At 34.8% G+C, this 19,220-nt stretch overlaps 1 protein-coding gene across 3 annotated transcripts in view; it reads left to right on the forward strand.

The window, feature by feature from the left end:
* LOC129240277 (pantothenate kinase 3) overlaps positions 1-19,220 on the forward strand; it is a 49,687-nt gene that overhangs the window by 8,785 nt on the left and 21,682 nt on the right. Inside the window, exon 1 of one of the 3 annotated variants that reach the window (XM_054875972.1) lies at positions 9,199-10,277. The exons of the other annotated variants lie outside the window; for them this stretch is intronic. Coding sequence (XP_054731947.1) covers positions 9,842-10,277 — 436 coding nt within the window. The 5' untranslated portion in view covers positions 9,199-9,841. Of the gene's footprint in view, positions 1-9,198; positions 10,278-19,220 lie in introns of those variants that run through there. 3 annotated transcript variants of the gene reach the window in all.

Consider the following 19,220-nt stretch of genomic DNA (forward strand, 5'->3'; position numbering starts at 1 on the left):
GACAAAACACAACTTATATTGTTCACTAGGAAACACAAAATCCCTCAACTAAGTCCAATTATGCTCAAGGGGGAAGCTCTTGTGATTTCGGAAGAAACCAAGTACTTGGGACTCAAACTTGGAAGTCAAACATCTTAGAAAGAGTCAGGAAAGCGAACCTAGCTTTTTATGCCTGTAAGAGAGCTTTAGGTAAGACCTGGGGAATTAAACCTAAGGTTGCTCATTGGCTTTACACTGCTGTCGTCAGACCCATCCTTCTATATGGAAATGTTGTCTGGTGGTGTGCTATGCAGAAAAAAACCTATTCTAATTTATTGAATAAGGTGCAGAGATCAGCGGAATTAGCAATATGTGGCGTCATGAAAACCACGCCATCCATGGCTTTGGATATCATACTACATCTGCCACCCCTAGATCTCTTCTGCAAATACTTAGCGGCCTGCTCCGCTGTAAGGCTCAAAGCGAGCTCACAATGGAAGACTGTCACACAGGGACATTCGACCATCTTAGACTCCTACACGGATATACCCAGTGACTGCGATTATCATCCTCCCATTCTCTGCTTCGAAAGGAATTTCCAAATGAAAATCCCTTCTAGACTGGAATGGTTTGAAGAAGATCCAACACCCAACACACCCGTTAAGATCTACACGGACGGGTCTAAAATGGATACCGGTGTAGGATCAGGGTTATTTTGCGAAGAGCTTTCTATTAGTGAATCCTTTAAACTACCGGATCACTGTAGTGTTTTTCAAGCGGAAATAAACGCTATTCATGAAGCCTTAAAATGGCTAAAGATAAACAGAATATCATCAACGGATATCTGCATTCTATCAGACAGCCAAGCTGCCCTACGAGACCTGGATGCATTCCAAACAACATCAAGGAGTGTCTTACGTTGTCGCCAATCTCTAAATGAGATGGCCAAACAATGTCGTATAATCTTGTGCTGTGTTCCAGGCTACAGAGATATACCAGGGAACTGTAGGGCAGACCAACTTGCAAGAGAAGGTACCTGCTTGCCAGACATAAGTAATCTTATGGAGATACCTCTCGCAACTTGTAAGCTTCTCATTAAGGACGCATTAATCAGGTCTACAAATCAGAGATGGATTAGCGTTAACACCTGTGAAATTGCTAGGCAAACATGGCCAAGGCTAAATTTATGTCTGTCCAAGAGCATTATAAAACTGAATAGACTTCAAATCAGGACCTTAGTCGGGGCCCTCACAGGACATTGTCTCATAGGAAATCATGCAAAGAGATTAGGCGTTTACACGCATGATTTCTGTCGTAGCTGCAGAAATGAGGAGGAGTTGGAAACAATTCAACACCTTTTTTGCACATGCCCAGCTCTAGCCAGAAGCAGGAACCGATTTTTAAAATCCTACTTCTTAACGAATATAGATAATCTATACATTTTAGGTATCAACAACCTTTTACGCTTTGTCAAAAGCTCAGGATGGTTTAATATGGAGAGGGAAATGTAGCTCAGCCCCCGCGGCTTCACAACGGACCCATTTCGTGGTCTAAGTGGCATCGTTGTCTCTATGTGCGATGCGGCTGCCAAACCTAACCTAACCTACAGTGGCAGTTCTTTCCCACTGGAAATTTTGACAGAAAGTTATCCCTTTACAATTGAGCAACGAAAGAAAATATTGCACTTATTTTCAAAATCAATGGTATCTAGCCCAAAATAGTGCGTTTATATTGGAAATTAATCAAGTTCATATTTTTGTCTGAATTGCTGAAACCATAGTAAAAACAAAAAAAACAGAAGGTGTGGCCAATATCAGACCGTTAACCGGGTATCTCGGTTTGTTTATGAAAAAGCTGAGATTGTGTTGGTGATCTACGAAAAAATCGACACATTCTTCACTTATGTTGCTTCGTTGCCATCTGAACAACGACTGATTGGATGAGTGTGAGAAAACGTGTGAAACGAGTGGGCAGAATTCTGCTATAATAATTTTTTTTCCCCCAAAGCTGAAGGCCAAACCTTGTAATCTATCATCCTTGGGTGCTACTACTTCCGACACGAGTAACGAAGTGGTTCACAGTTGGTTCACAGTTGGCGAAGTTATATTCGCCCTTTCAAAAATTTGGCTCACCAGTTTAAGTTTTTCCTGCAGGGTATCTGAAAACGTCTACTCATATGCATGGACATCGTGTGTGCGTATCTGTCAACAAATTTTGAATGTATTGCATTATCGTATGATTTTGTCACGCTACAACACACAATGACGGTATTTGAGACAAGTTAGTAAAGTAAACAAAACCTTTAAGAGTCTTAGCAGTAGTAATAACTTATACACATTTAAAAGCAATAATCGGCGAAAGATACAGGTATTTTTTTAAATAATTTCGTTAAAATAGTTATACGTATGTACTTATCGGTAATCGCGTAATTACGCATACGGGAAGATCTTTATATTAAATAAATATGAAATATGTAATAGATTGTATATCTGGCGCAAAATTCATCTCCTTATCGAAACACTTTTCTTTAATTTCTGCAAATGGCAGTACGTACGCAGTATAAAAACAGACAAGCAATGGAGCGCGTACAGGTCAAAATAAGAGTTCAGGGTTGTACCGAAAAAATTCATGTAAGGTATTAAAACTAGGTGTCGCTATTAAATCTAGAGCAAGGCCCTCATTACAATAATATTAGAACTAGGTGTCGCTTATCACTTAAAACTTAACAGGTCACTCGTTACAATTTTTTGTATTTAGTAAAAAAAATTATTCAAAAACAAAATTGGATGATTTACTTTTTATTACATATCTGTGCCAATCGGACTTAAGAAAATACGTTTGTTTGCACAAATGGCTACTCTGGAAGGCACTTGCGTGCCAATCGTTTGCTTAAGCTAACATATCAATGGAATTTCCTCAGACAGATTTATTGCATATAAACAATAGCTCAGCATTTTTATGGTACACATTTATGTTGCGTATATTTGAAAATTATTGAATGGGCGTATGATGACTGTTAAATTCCGATTATCTTGAGCTTTTTCGGAAATCCGAGTTAAACATATTTTTCTACTACTCATTGTCTTTCGCAAAGGCAAAGCTAATCAGCGACACAGCCGCTACAGATCGTCAAGTCATCATGACACGCTTGGAGAGTAGTAACATTTACAATTGATCTCATTTTATGTAATTTGGTAAATAAATTTCATGCTACAGAGTTATGGTCCTACTTATACATATGTACATACATGTATACATATGTACGGAATTGTGCATAACATAAGCAATTTTACGTTTACCATTGGATAATACGATGTAATTGAAGAGAGCAAAAATAAAGGCTGTTTATATCTTGGATTAATATTTAGTGCGTCATTTTCACTACTAAACACTTCGAATTCTTTTCAAATATCACCAGCAAAAAAATATAAACCCAAATTGAAAGAACCTACGGCAAACCTAAGCAGATAGTTTTTATGATTTTTTTTTTTTTAATTTTTGTTTTTTAATTTTTTCTGTTTTTTTATGATATTAAATATTGCCTTGATTTGTTAATCAAACTTCAATTAAATATTTGTGTAGAATATTTTTGGTCTTATGTAAACACTTTTAAGTCTTACTGCGGGCCGCCGTAGCCGAATGGGTTGTTGCGTGATTACCATTCGGAATTCACAGAGAGAACGTTGGTTCGAATCTCGGTGAAACACCAAAATTAAGAAAAACAGTTTTCTAATAGCGGTCGCCCCTCGGCTGGCAAGGGCAAACCTCCGAGTGTATTTCTGCCATGAAAAGAGCTCCTCCTATAAATATCTGCCGTTCGGAGTCGGCTTAAAACTGTAGGTCTCTCTATTTGTGGAACAACATAAAGCGCACGCTACAAATAGGAGGAGCTCGGCCAAACACCCAAAAAGGGTGTACGCGCCAATTATATATATATATATATATATATTGTATATATATATAATTTTAATTAAGCCTGACCAAAAAGGTTAATAAATTTTTAAATTTAAATTTATTATTTCTTTATTTTAATTTGTGAAAGGTTATAAAGATCTCAAAGTTGTTGCCGGCCAACCAAGTGCTCGTATAAGCTTAGAGTCTGCACCTACATCTGAATAGTATATATGTATGTATGTATATGCACATCCTGTTGATAAGCTCAATGACAAGTTGGACAAATTAATGCAACTTGGTTTTTTGCTGAGCCGCACGTGTACTTGGTGTATTGCTTGCATGAAAGCCAAAAATTTAAGCATCTATTTATATTTGTATAGCATAACATATGTACATATAGACTTATTAAGTTTGGTTGAAATTATTTTAAGCTCTTATGTAATTTTTTTTTAAGGAATACTAACCTCGCCCCTCGTCGCCCCTGGGCAGGCAATGGCAAACCTCCGAGTGTATTTCTGCCATGAAAAAGCTCCTCATAAAAATATCTGCCGTTCGGAGTCGGCTTAAAACTGTAGGTCCTTCCATTTGTGGAACAACATCAAGACGCACACCACAAATAGGAGGAGGAGCTCGGCCAAACACCGTAAAAGGGTGTACGTGCCAATTATATATATATATATATATATATATATGTATATAACCTCTAAAAAAGTATTGAAGAATCCGATGTCAGTTTTGAAATTGAAGATTTTATTCATATCGATTTTATTTATTTATTATTTCTATCGATTGATATTCAATTTGCTAATTAATTTTTGAATTCGTAAAATTTCAATTTCATTCGAAGCATCTATCGCAATATAACATAACAAAATAATCCTTAATCTTAGAGGCCGAGTTGTCCGAATGGGACATGCTGAAAATGATATTACAATTAATACTCAGACTAAATATACGAGGTGTGTTCAAAAAGTATCGCGAATTTTGAATTTTCGCAGGTTACATACATATGATATATTCGAATTTCGATTTTTTTGTAGCGATATGTTGGTACTCATGTCTGTCACTCGTGCCGACGAGTTCGGCCGTTTTGAATGTTCAGTTAATTGTTGACAGCTGCTTTGCTTGCACGTGGAACCTGTATCAAATTTTGTGTGAAAACCGAAATTAACGAAACGCGGATGCATTCCAAATGTTGACTGTGTCATACGGAGAAGCTACTTTAGACCAAAGCAACGTTTATCGGTGGTACAAAATGTTCTCAGAAGGCCAAGAAGATGTGAACGACGAAAAGCATGGCGGGCGCCCGAGCACTTCAACAACAGACGAAAAGATTGATGAAGTGAAGAAAATGGTATTGGCCAATCGTCGAATCACCGTTAGAAAAGTTGCTGAGGACCTCGACATATCGATGGGCTCGTGCCATTCGATTTTTTTTTATCAATGATTTGGCATGAGGCGGGTCGCCGCAAAATTCGTACCAAAACTGCTCAATTTCAACCAAAAGCAGCATCGCATGAACATTGCTAATGAAATGTTGGACTCTGCCCCCGACGACAAAAATTTGCTCCAGAGGGTCATAACTGGTGACAAATCGTGGGTTTATGGTTATGACGTGGAAACCAAATCTCAAAGGAAACCAGACCGGAAAAAGCGCGCCAAGTTGGGTCGAAAGTATAAGTTTTGCTTACCGTTTTCTTCGATTGCAGGGGCGTTGTGCATTATGAGTTCTTGCCACAGGGTAAAACGGTCAATAAGCAATATAACCTGCAAGTTATGCGCAATTTGCGTGAAGCAATCCGCTAGAAACGCCCGGATTTGTAGCTCTTGCATCACGATAACGCTCCTGTTCACACACCGTTGCTTGTGCGCTACTTTTTCGCCAAAAACAACACACTAATGATGCCACAGCCACCGTATTCCCCAGATCTGGGCCCCTGTGCCTTGTCCTCGAAACTGAAGAGACCCATGAAAGGACGACGCTACGCTACGATTGACGAGATAAAGACGGCATTGAAAGAGGAGCTGAACAAGATAAAAAAATGATGTTTTGAAGATTGAAAAAAACGTTGGCACAAGTGCACTATATCTCGACGCTAAATTCGCGATACTTTTTGAACACACATCGTACCTGTAGTAATAAAAATAGGAAGCCCTTTCTCTTTGTCCAATACTACAAATGGCAGTACTCATGCATCTTAAATTTTAGACAGCCCATTAAAAGAGTTCAAATAAATAAATACGAAAGTGCTTATTCTCAAGCTATATCTGCTGGAAAAATTAAATTAGATTAACTTGAAAAATATGAGTTTCATTGAGGAACAACGCACAAACGAACGATGTTCGGAAATGTATTTACCTTATTAAAAACGAGGTATTTATCGCGGCTGAATAAAAATATGTTAAACAATTTACTTATTGGGTTTATTTGCTCTTATACAATAATAAAAAAAGTAAAAGCTATGAGAAATTAGAGCAAAAAAATAACACGAAGAATGATGGAGGAGCCCTTAGCTGTATCTTTTTTTTTAATTTTTCCAAAAATGCAACAATGCCAATGTTAGGCGGTCACTGTAGCCGTTGGTGCGCGACTAAATTAGGTAGTATCCGGGCTCTAAACCTCGCGCATGAAACACCAAATGACAAGAAGTTTTTCTGTTGTAATAGTGGCCGCCCCTCGGTAGGTAATGCCAAAGCTCCGAGTGTATTTCTCTGATGAGAAAGCTACTCATAAAAACCATCTTCCTTCTCCAATGTCAAGATACATTCATCCATGCATATGAAATGAATTATCTGTCTGGTCTTAATTTAACTTTTATGTAAAAATTAAATTTTTTTTTCCAAAATATATCCTCAGCCCTCAGTTAAAACTTGAAATATCTGCGTGAAAATCTTTACAAATTGTATCAACAGATTTTGTAGGCGATTTGTTTAACCGATTTTTGGAAGACAGGTTTAAGCAAAACTTGTATAGCTTAGCCAACTCTCATTGGAAATATAGGAAATCATTGAAAATTTCTTTTCTCATTCTTTTCATTTTGTGGAACTCATTCTCCTAATTTTTTCATCATTTTCCAAACATCATTCGTTGTTCGGGCATATATAGTTTTTTCTTGAATGCCATGTGGATTTTCAGTACGCCAAATGTGACAGTTTTGCCATTCAAAGTAGACACTGCAATCCTACGACTTTGTGAACTATAGTATAACACTACAGTATACCATTTGATAAAGTTCGAAGCTTTCTAAAGGGGTTTCTTCCGTCGCCTTCTTTTCCGGTATACATCGCAAAGCAGATGCTCTGTATCTTATAGAGGAGAAATACGGGGAACTCTTCCTCGTATATTAACAATAAAGCAGCTCATTTTGGCATAAAAACTAAAATTAATATGTCTTTTTTGAGTTTAGTGAGAATGGCTTGGGGAAAACGAAGGAAGTAAATAAAGAAATTAAACAGTGTTGATCTGCAAAAATTGTATATCAAATTTGCGGAAAAGTGCATTTTCCCCAAGCGGTTTCAAAGGTAATCTTCAAATTAATACTCGTATTAAGATATTAAACAAACAAAAAAAAAAATAAATAAATGTAAAAAACTAAAATAAAAGTTAAAAAAATAAAATACAAAAAATTAAAAACAACAAATAAATAAAAAATAAATAAAATCAAAAATAAAAATAAATAATAATATTAAATAAAAAAGTGCATTTTCCCCAAGCGATTTCTCAAAAGTAATCTTCAAATTAATATTGAAATATAAAAAAAAAATGAAATAAAAATAAGAAATTGATCTTATTTGTTTGGGTCACACTGCAAATATAGGGGATAGCATTTATAATTTTTTTTGTTTTTGCCATATATATCTTAAACAGCGTCACTTCCAACGACATTCCACAGAGCTGATTCCTCCATATATCAAGTTTACGCTGGACATTGCTAAGTGCCCATTTACACGATGTCTCCTCTGGAAGGGAAACATTTTGTTCGGTGGTGAAGGACGGCCGCGGAAGAGAGAAGGGAATTTGTCTCCTGTACTGGCGACACGCTTTGTGCTTCTTATTCGTATTTCCAATATTAAAGCAATTTTTGACAGTTGCTTCATTCCTTTTCTTCTTTCGTGGAAGAAAGTTCTAAGTTATGTGTTGGTTTTCAAGCAAACGGAAGATAACAACGATGACAAACATACGAACGCTGCTTGGGAAATGCACAATTGTTTTTGCTAGTAAAGTAGTATAATTTAAAATAGTTATGGGACATGTTTATGTTGATTTCTAATTTTTCCCTGCATTTCTAGATACTCAGTTTAATTTTAAGTTAATTATTTACATATGAAGTATTTTTAATTTAATTTTTTTTATTCAAGTATAAGAATTTATAAATATATTTCAATAAAAAAAACAACAAATTATTTATTATTTAACCAGTTTGCATTTTTCATTCATATATTTAAGAAACTGTTGTCGAACGCTCTCTGCTTTACATGTAAGCGCGTGCTAGAATGCATCCGAACCAGACGATGCTAAAGTATTAAATGTCAAAATGTCGCCGAAAACAATTTTGCCCGTGTGTCCGCGAATGAGACATGAAAAGAGAATTTCCCGTGTCTCCATTCCAGATGTCTCCGTGTGTAAATGGGGTGTAACGAACTTCAATCTGAGTTCCTCCAGAACTATGCAAGGGTATTTTCGTTTGCTCACTGTGTTATTTTCTTGATAGTTGCGTTTCTACTTTTTATATTCGCTTTCTTTTACGCATGCAATGTAAATCCTCTCTACGTCTTTGCTTCACTCATGCAAATCTCGGAAACATCAAAATGATCTCTTATGCTTTACCAAACTAGCACACAATTGTGTCATTAACTCCATCATCTTCGTTGTTTATACAACAACTTTGCCAAAACTTGATCACCTCAAAGGTGAGCAAGTAGAAAAGTAAACATGCATACATGAATATGTATGATCTTGCAAATAAGCATAAATAAATGTTATAAAGTAAAACACAATTATTAAGAGAGAACGAATCGGCGAGCAGTGAATGCAGAGAGCATTTATTCATTTCAGCACATACATATGCACATACTTAAGTGATCGTCTGACTTTTGATAGATGCTCTCTTTCCAACGTCTTTTGGCTAATCTCTCGACTTTACTGCATACTTATACATATGCATGTATTTCAAGCCTGAATATTTGAATACCTAAAAGTATACTTGCACATACATACCTAACTTTATATATTTCCATATACGTATTATGCATGCACATATATTGTTTATGTATCTACTTCTAGCATGCCCGGCTCACCCAGTCATGCCAAGATCGTTGCGCATTCAAATGTTCACCACGCGCGCTCGCGTACAGTCAGTCATCGTCTTAGCGCTTCGCCCGTTAACGATTTGTATGATCAAACGCGTTTCAAATGGTGTGATTTTGAGGGAAAGGAATTGGAAAAAGAAAACAAATTTACTATGCTTATTTACAAGCAGGCCATACAAATGAGTAAAAGTGGGTTTTAAAACGCGGGGAACGCAAAATTGGAGAAAATTGATGTAAAATTAATATAAAATTATTTTGTGAACTTTTACGTTAAGAAGTCAACTAACTGGCGATCGAAAAGAATGAATGCAGTTTTTAATAGGAACCAAAACCAAAAAATATCCTTTCAAAAAAGTTTGATAAATAATAAGCGAATTTAAAATTACTCAGAAATATTAATTTTTTAATACAAAAAACCAAACAACTCTTTCGAGAGGAGTCACCCAAAAATACTCCGAGCAAAAGCTAACCCATAAAAATAAAAATAAAAAAATATTACCCATAAAAATAAGTCTTAAACATTTGACTGTGATATTTTCTGCCCAACGCTTTTCTATAATAAAATCAACTGAGCTATTATATTTTAAGTAAATATTTAGTAAATTTTAGTGGAAATTTTTAATTTAAAGTGTGAAAAACTTAAAAACAAAAATCTAAAATGAAAGTGCCCGCAAGAGACTCGAAATATTCCATAAATTTGAAAATTTTTAAGCTGCACAACTACAACACTGCTCCCAAACTTACCAGCAGCGGCAGCAGCAGTAACCTTCTTGATAAGAAATCTCCCTCGCCCACAAGTGTCAAACCGCCTGCCATACTAACAAAACGGAACTCTTGGCGTGCTTCATGGAAATTTTCAGCAGCAAGGCAACAACAAAAGCAGCAGCTATCCGACTCTTCTGACTTCGACGTCACCAAGAACCATTGCGAGGAAGATAGTGCCACTTGTTTGGATAGCAACAATGACTCAGTAGCAACAGCTGATAATAGAACTCAATATTGGGCAGACGCTTTGGAGCGCATCACAGCTCAAAATGCTGAGAGCAGCAGCGGTTTGTCGCAACAGCGGGTGCCCGATGCTGATGAATTTATGTGTAAGTTTTGTTGCATCAAAGTTATTCAATGGCAAAGTGCCATTGGACGTGAAGGGCATTTCAAATACTCAACGTAACTTTCGCAAAAAAATTGAGATTATAATTACACTGTCCAACCGCAGTTATGGAATAAAATAGATAGAGTATAAAAAAATAATCAAATAAAAATAAAAAATAATAAAATAAAAATAAAAAATAATTGAATAAAAATAAAATGTAATTAAATAAAAATAAGAAGTAATTAAATAAAAATAATTAAATAAAAAAAATACAAAATAATAAAATAAAATAAAAAAATTAAATAAAATAAAAGTATTAAATAAAATCAAATTAAAAAAAAAAATATTAAAAAACAAAATAATAAAAACATAGTAATAAAAAAAAATAATATTAAAAAATAATAATAATAATAAATAATAATTAATAATAATAAATAAAGTAAATAAAAAATTTATTTATATATAAAAAAATAAATTAAAAAATAATAATAAATGCTTTTTTGTAGTTCAGCTGGACTCAGTCGGTTATATGTTACCATAACGACACGTCCAAGGACTGTCATATCAGCAGAATACATGACATTTGTATGGGGAATGCTTTATGCTTTTACGAAAATAACAACTAAGTGTGTAAAAGTTGGAAGTGAGTGGAAGAGAGAAGGTTTATAATTGAGTAGAAAAAAGTTTTGCAACTTAAATTGGCGCGAAGAACAGAATACCGCCGGCCAAAGTTGTATAGTAAAAAATGTTATGGAGATTATTTTTACGGATTTTTAAACTTTATAATATAGTTTTTCTGTTCTTATATAGTTTTTTTTTTTTTGTAATTTTTTGTTTTTAGTTTAATAAGAGAGAGAAAGAAAAATTCTAAAATATTGAAAGCCTAGTATTCGTCTTACCCCAAAACCTGGCTCAAGTTTCGAAGAATTTGAATATTTTTTATTTTATTTTTTTTTTTTATTTATTTAATCCAAAAAAATAGGCTATACAGATACAATATTTTTTAGTCTTTTATAATTCATCAACTGGGGAGAAGTTACAAAATTTTCAATTCAATTATTTTTTATATATGTATAAGTAAACAAATATCGGAATAGTCTAGACACATAAATAGGAAAATACAAGATTAGGTTTAATAGTAGAAATTTGAGAGACAGAGAAATGGTAAAAGTTTAGTCGCAAGCCCATTCATTATACAAAATTAAAGTAATCGTGCATTACCCCTTTGCAGTTACCCCTGCCGATCGCAGCTTTGACAGATTCACGATTTGAATTCCAGAGCATCAATACATTAATGATTTTTTATTAATTTATTTTCGGTCTTTGAAACGGAATATCTTACAGATTATGAAAAAATGCTAACAGCTAAGTTGGGCTGTAAAATTCATTGCCTAAAAAATAATAAAATAATAGCACTTAGGTGCTTAGCATTTGTTAATATGAAAAATGTTATCGGTCCGTATTAACAGATTCCGAGCTGCAATTGGCGCAAGAACAACATGAAATGTGCTAATATTCCACATTTTGTTTTATTATTGCAGCATCGGCAGTTATCACGCTTTTTTGCGAATGTGAAGTCAAAGGCTCACCGTACATTATCCGTGCGAGTGATTTTAGCTTGAAGAAGAAATAATGTTAAATAATTCCGATGTTTGAATTGGTGTTAAAACCTCTACGGAAGAGTATTCGTTCCTCGTTGGCTATATTCGTAAGCCAAATCACGTGAAAGTTTGCATAAAAATGTCTTTGCGTAACGTCCTTATGCCCGCGACAAATGGATTTTCGAAATTTCTGTGCATAAAAAGCGGGAATGCCTATGAAAAAATGCTTTTCGGCACGGCATTGGCAAATGCCTTGATTTTTTGTTTTTTGTTACTATGGTAGCTGATCATAGATTATAGATATGAAAAGTGCAGTAAATACTTATTATACAAGGGGTAACTAAAAATAAATCAACCTTTAATTGTACTCTTAAAAAAAGTAGCATCTAACCATAATCACGCACTGAAGGTCAAGAACCTTTTTTTATTTTCTTTGTACCCTTACATTACGTAGTTAATTAAGAGAAATACCCACCTCTTAATTAAGAGAAATACTCGCCTCTCCCAAAAAATCCAAAAAAATTCTTTCTTTAAAAATTCATTCACTACTCAACGCGCCCTTTCAGCACTGGAAGGTCGCTATTCTGTACTTACTACATTGTTTTGTATTATTAATTAAACGATAGTACAAATTTCACTTTGCTTATCAATAAATTTCGAATTACATGCGTACACTGCATGGCACGCTTCACTGTAGCCAATGCCGCCGCAGCCACCAAAAACTTTCCCCGCTGAGCAAAGGTTGCATTCACTGATAAGGCACCAATTCGGCGTTCGCTACAAAATAATATAAATATTCCGAAAGATGCTGGCTGCATTTAGAATTTGAATTGACAACACGGATCGTGTGATCATTTGCACTAGCGGCAGCATGCATCAAGAGCACTTACATGCGTGTGTACAAATGATTATTTAATCGCAAGCCTATGTAAATCATTGCTTATGCGGAAGTTTTGATTTGCTTAACGAGATTAGGCTTTTGTTTAGTGAAATTTTCCACTCTATTGCGATTTTTGTTTATAATTTTCTATTCAGCTGTAAGTTGATTTGCTATCTACGTTCCATACAAAATTGCGCAAATTATATAGGGCTCTTAAATAGGTACACAACACATTTGTATCTAAATACGGTAATTTTTTGATAATCTGGAGATCTTAAAACGTCATTCACGATTTACGATGAAATTCACGAACGAACAACAGTTGGCAATTAGTTAGAGTTATTATAATTTAAGTCGGTCTAAATAATCATCACATCAAACAGGGTGTACTGTGCTTGCTATAATGCCTAAATTCAAATGCAAATATTCGCCGCTATGGAATGTTCCTCTTCCATGTGTCGTTCGAATTACTGAAGTTAGGGGGGCCGCGCTTGCGCAATTCAGTCAATTCTTTAGCGATCGTTGAAATTAAAAATCTTTCTGTCCACATTGTGGCGAATTTTGTGCATGGATCTTGTGCAAACCACCCAAATTAACTCAAGAAGTGATTCCTTCGAAGCACTTTTGCCACTCGGAAGTGGATTATTCTAGAACGAGGTTTTTAAAACCATTAACAGTTTCTTCAGACGTTCACCACGCATTTTATTTTTGTTGTTCGGAAACAAAAAGAAATCAGTAAATATCAATTAGGGATGTAAGACTGATGACCCAATAATTCGATCTGTTGAGTGCTCAAAAATTCTCTTGTGAGCCGATACTTGAGAGGTGTAGGGATGATTCGTCATCGGTGGTTAAATTTCCTCAATTCTCCAAAAAACTTCTGGCAAGGAAATGGTTGTCTCACTCTCTAGTTACTATAGTTACAGTTGCGACATGACCAGATTTTTCGAAAAAAAAAACAGGCTTTGAGGTGCTTCTTCACGAACAACTTTTCTTGGATTAAGCTCGTATTTGGACATTGTCGATTGCTATTTTGTTTCCGACTCATATGCATAGATCTAAAATGCGTCACCTGTCACCATGGGAGTGCTTTGAACCACCGCGATTAAATTTCTTCAGCATCGACACGCGTTCTTTTTTGAGCAATTGTCAGATCTTTTTCATGCAGTATTAAATATAAGCTGATCTCCCCAGGATGCCTCTATCTCGCGATATGCCACATGACGATCTTGCATTGTCAATTGACCCACAGCATCGATTGTTTCTGGCACAACAACCCTTTTTGGACGGCCTTCAGGAAATTCGTTCTGTAAGGATTATCAGCCACGTTGGTACTTGTTGTAGTAGCCTTTTGGAGTGGCTAAGTTTGGTGTTTTAACGCCAAAAGTATAAGTAAGTCGATCAATGCACATTTTGCATTCGACTTAGGAAATGCCAATTGTCGTGCCTTCTTAATTGTTTCTTCTGTAATTTTCAACGTTTCTTAAAATTGTTAACCTCCTATGACTTGCGACTGATATTGCAAGTGATCTCATCTTGCGCATCACATTTGCGCGTAAGTTTCTGAAAACTCGATCCATTGATTTTTTCTACTTGTATTTATTTGGTCTGTTTAAATTACTCTAAACTATCAATTTTTGCTTATCGAATTTGATATTTCAATGTACCTTTGCTCAACGTACCTACCTTGGATGCTACATCATTTTTTGAATTACACTTTTTCCAAGGGCTACTACGAAATAAGTGTAGTAAGAGCGGCAATCAAGTCATTATTCGGAATTGACTAATAGAGAATTTTATGGTAATGCCATAGAAAAATGCTTGTATAAATTAATTCGATGGATAAATAATGAAAATTATATACGCACGGGTGCAATAATGAAAAAAAAATTGTTATAAATGATATGACCGAAAGGGCCAAAGTAACAAAGTTCAATGGAAACCGGAAAACAAATGGTTTTTCTAGTCTGGTGGCGCACTAGAAACTATTTCCCGACCTAGTATCCAAAGATGAGGCAACTGTATAACTTCGTTTGCGAAAATTGTCTGAATTTGAGAAATTTTATCGAGAATCTTATATATATGTAAATCTATATACATATCTCGTAACAGAGCATTACGTAATAGAAATAATAATATCTCTGTTTTAGTGGAAGGAGGATCGATCTTTCTAATGAGTATGTACAAATTTTGAAAAAAAAAACTAAAAAATTCCACTTTGCTACTTATACATGGTGGCGCAAAATTAATCATCCAATTTTGTTTTTGAGTAACTGTTTTACTAAATAAATAAAACAAAATGATTTTGAGTGCTGGAAATCTTTACTTTGACCTTTACATGCTCCATTGCTTGTATGTTTGTATACCGCAGTTGTTTAGTTCAAAAGTGTCAAATATGATTGACGTACAGCGGCATTTACAAAAATTATAAACCTTCCAATATGGTGATTAATTTTGCGCCACCTTAAGAAATTTGATTTTAAACCTGTTTGCCATTTTAAAAACTATTTTAAATTCAAACCTACAATTTTAATCATTTTAATTTTAGAAAAATTACCACTTCCTGAATAATCCTAAGAAAAAAATATTTAAAAATTCTTGAAAAAACACCAAATATAAATAAATGCATTAACTCTCCGTTGGACACTTTTTTTAAAGTCTTCTGTTTCGCTCCCGGATCTGGCCTATTTGTCCTGTGCGAGAATCCCTTTTTAAAGGGATAGAAAATTAAATTTTGGGAAGCTACCTGGAAGCTCAAGTCATAAGCCGTAATAGAAATAATTTTTTCACGTCAAAAGTCGAAAAAGTCTGACTTTTTTGGCCAGACCAGGGTGCCCAAGGAATGTTGAAAAAACTAAGCACGTCATTCGTTTTAGCGGATTATTTTTCATAACGTTAGAGATCTTTTTTTTTTTTTGATACAGGGTGAATACTTTTTCTGTATCCCTACCTATCCTAAAACATGCTTTTAAATAAGTTGCAACTTTCGGAGCAGCTCATTCAGTTTTGCAAAACTGAAAATTTCTCCCCATTTCGTTTAGCTTTTATGATCGCATTTTCACATTCCGCCGCCGGAGGGAGTTTCTCAAATTCTTTAGAAAAGAAGGCGTATATATACGTATGTATGTGTGAGTTTTATTAAAATATATAAAGATTAAAAAATAGATAAAGTAAATAATTAAAACTTCAACAGCTCTTTGTATAAACATTTATAACTTTGCAATCAAAGTCTATAGTACACGCAAATTAAGAAGGTAATTATAATTTTGTTTATTTGACTGCTTTTATAAACGACGATAAAAAGATGATAAAAAGTCTGTTTGTGCTTTCATTAAAAGAAAAAAAATACCCAAATTTTACTTTACTTATCCTTTTAGAGATATAAGTAATGACTCCATGAAATAGCTATTAACGAATTAAAGAAGAGGCCTGTCATAAAAAATAAATAAAAGGTGGTCCAAAATTAATCTTCCAATTTTACTAAATAAAAAAAGACACAGATTTTGAGTGATGGGAATCTTTAAGGGGGAAGTCTACTGTGACAAGGGAAAAAACAGGCTTATTTTCCGGATTTTATTTCTAACAAAATATTTCTCGTACATAAAATCTATTTAAACTCCTATCTTTATTATATATTTAAGTTTTTGAAAAAAAAAATTTTAAGTCAAAATATTCAAAATGGCCGCTGTGGCACTTCTGCAAGCGCAGGTCCGCTTTTCTATACGGTGTACACGATATCTCGAGTTCTGATAAATGAATCAGCTTAAAAATTTAATTATATATTCTCTGTAATAGTGTCTCTCGTCTGACATAGGATTTTTTTGATATCGTTATTTGTTAAATTGTTATAAACAATAGTAACATCAATTTTAGGCAAAAAAAAAGAAAAAAATTTCAAGAATTTTTTTTTCAACACCAAAATTTTTTATCGACATAATCCTACGTCAGACGAGAGTCAATACTATGTATATGATAACAATATTTTGTTTTTTTGTTTTAGATCACCGAAACGTAAGATTTCATGTACACCGTTTAGGCACCTAAGAAAAGCGGACCTGCGCTTGCAGAAGTGCCACAGCGGCCATTTTGAATATTTTGACTTAAAATTTTTTTTTCAAAAACTTAAATATATAATAAAGATAAGAGTTTAAATAGATTTTATGTACGAGAAATATTTTGTTAGAAATAAAATCCGGAAAATAAGCCGGTTTTTTCCCTTGTCACAGTAGACTTCCCCCTTAATCTGATCTTTTCGCGCTCCATTGCTTGTCTGGGTCCTTGAAGTTTTTAATAGAAAACTTCGCCGGTAAACTCGCTTAGGTGGTTGAAGCACCATTTCAGAAAGAAGAAGAAGTTGTAGGTACCGAATTCGATCTCCGCTTTGATTTAAGGCAAGAAAATGTTGGAAAAACGTGTTTGTTTCAACGGCCGACTTGCGCGAAACGGGTTGGCAAGAGTATTCTAGAGATAACCACAGTAGGCAGTAAAAATCATTATCAGGCAGAGTATCGAGAAACAAGGAAGCAAATGAATCTGCGAGAGAGGCGTCTGATAGCGTAGACAGACGATGATATTAAACGGAATTAACGACTTAATTCGGAATTAGGTGCAACTAATCCGGATCAATTACTAGACTTAAAATCCATAATTTAAGCGGATGCGGAAAATTGTAGATTATAATACTGCAGCTAATACCTATTGTGAATGAAAAGTCATCAAACTTTAAAAATAATCAAAATAAAGGACAAGAAATTCTGGATGCAATGCTACTTTGTACTAACACGTTCGAAATTACAATAATTGTTTTGATATTTCGGAGTAGTTTGAGAAATTGCAATTTGAGATTTTTTTTTATAATATTAAATAATAAATAATTTAAATGATAAATAAAATTAATAAATAGCAATGCAGCTAATATCCGTATTTATTGCCTAACAAAACTATTCAATAAAAAAAATCCGCTGTAAACTAATCCGCGTAACAACCGTCTGTCACGCCGTCACGCAGACGGTTTTTTTATGAGAGGCTTTTCATGCCAGAAATACACTCGGAGATTTGCCATTGTCTGCCAAGGGGTGACCGCCATTACAAAATACTTGTTCTATCAATTGGAATGGTAGCCACACACCGAGCCATTCGGCTACGGGCACCCCTTAATACGTAAGCAATGATCTTACGCGGATCTTTTTGGCAATAATTAATTTTGGCATTGGGTAATTTGTCTCATAACCACTTATCCAATTGTATTTAGAGATAAAGGTCCATTTAGAGTTGCCATAACCTTAATCACATAAATCAGCTGATCGAATCAATCTATGAACAACACTGTAATCGATTAGAGGTGACATGCCATAATGCCCTAGTTATAACCGTAATTATATAGACCGATTAAATTTCGATTTTTTCGCCTTAACCATAGCCAGCTGATTGTTGATTTGCTGCAATCTGCTATATAATACCTTTATATTAATGAATAAATGACTAAGTTCCTCTTCACCGCTCGTGTAGTTATCTTTTCTTTAATTTCTGCACTTACGAAATAGGCAAATAAATGGCAATGTATGTAAATACCAGCTGCTTATGGTTATGGCACCAATAATATTGTATATGCACCTTTACTGTGTGAATATCTAGCATTTCAAAAAATATATATATATAATTGGCGCGTACACCCTTTTTGGGTGTTTGGCCGAGCTCCTCCTCCTATTAGTGGTGCGCGTCTTGATGTTGTTCCACAAATGGAGGGACCTACTGTTTCAAGCCGACTCCGAACGGCGGATATTTTTATGAGGAGATTTTTCATGGCAGAAATACACTCGGAGGTTCGCCATTGCCTGCCGAGGGGCGACCGCTATTAGAAAAATGTTTTTATTAATTTTGGTTTCAACGAGATTCGAACCAACGTTCTCTCTGTGAATTCCGAATGGTAATCACGCACCAACCCATTCGGCTACGTTTCAAAATACGCGATTAAAATTGTTATTGACTTGTTTTTCGAGTACCTATACGGATTCCATTTCATTAGAATGATTAACTTGTTTTGCAAAAAGATCGGAATTGCTTGATGACAACTAGTTAAATGGGGGAAACCGGTTAGGAGGCCGAAATTTTTGTGTTTTTCGGGAATTTTTTGAAATCAGAAATTTTATTTAATTCATATTTTTAAGCACACTATTTTTCCGCCGGAAATAGTGGCGTTAGAGCGGGCTGTCCATGGACGATCACCATCCGAGTATGTTGCTGGTGGGCATTCCTGAAGTTGCAATTTTTCTCTTTAATTTTTTTTTTGTCATTAACAACATGTTTCCTAAGAATATGAACCTAATTGTGATAAAATAATATTTCAATATTGTTTTTGAGGTGCTTAAACACAATGCCATTGTTTCATACCATATTTTTCATGTATTTTGCTTAAAAAACGCGCGCTACTGTGCCGAACCGACGGGTGGTCACTTAAGTCTTC

The sequence above is a fragment of the Anastrepha obliqua genome, chromosome 3 (genome assembly GCF_027943255.1).
Source record: "Anastrepha obliqua isolate idAnaObli1 chromosome 3, idAnaObli1_1.0, whole genome shotgun sequence".
Taxonomy (NCBI): domain Eukaryota; kingdom Metazoa; phylum Arthropoda; class Insecta; order Diptera; family Tephritidae; genus Anastrepha; species Anastrepha obliqua.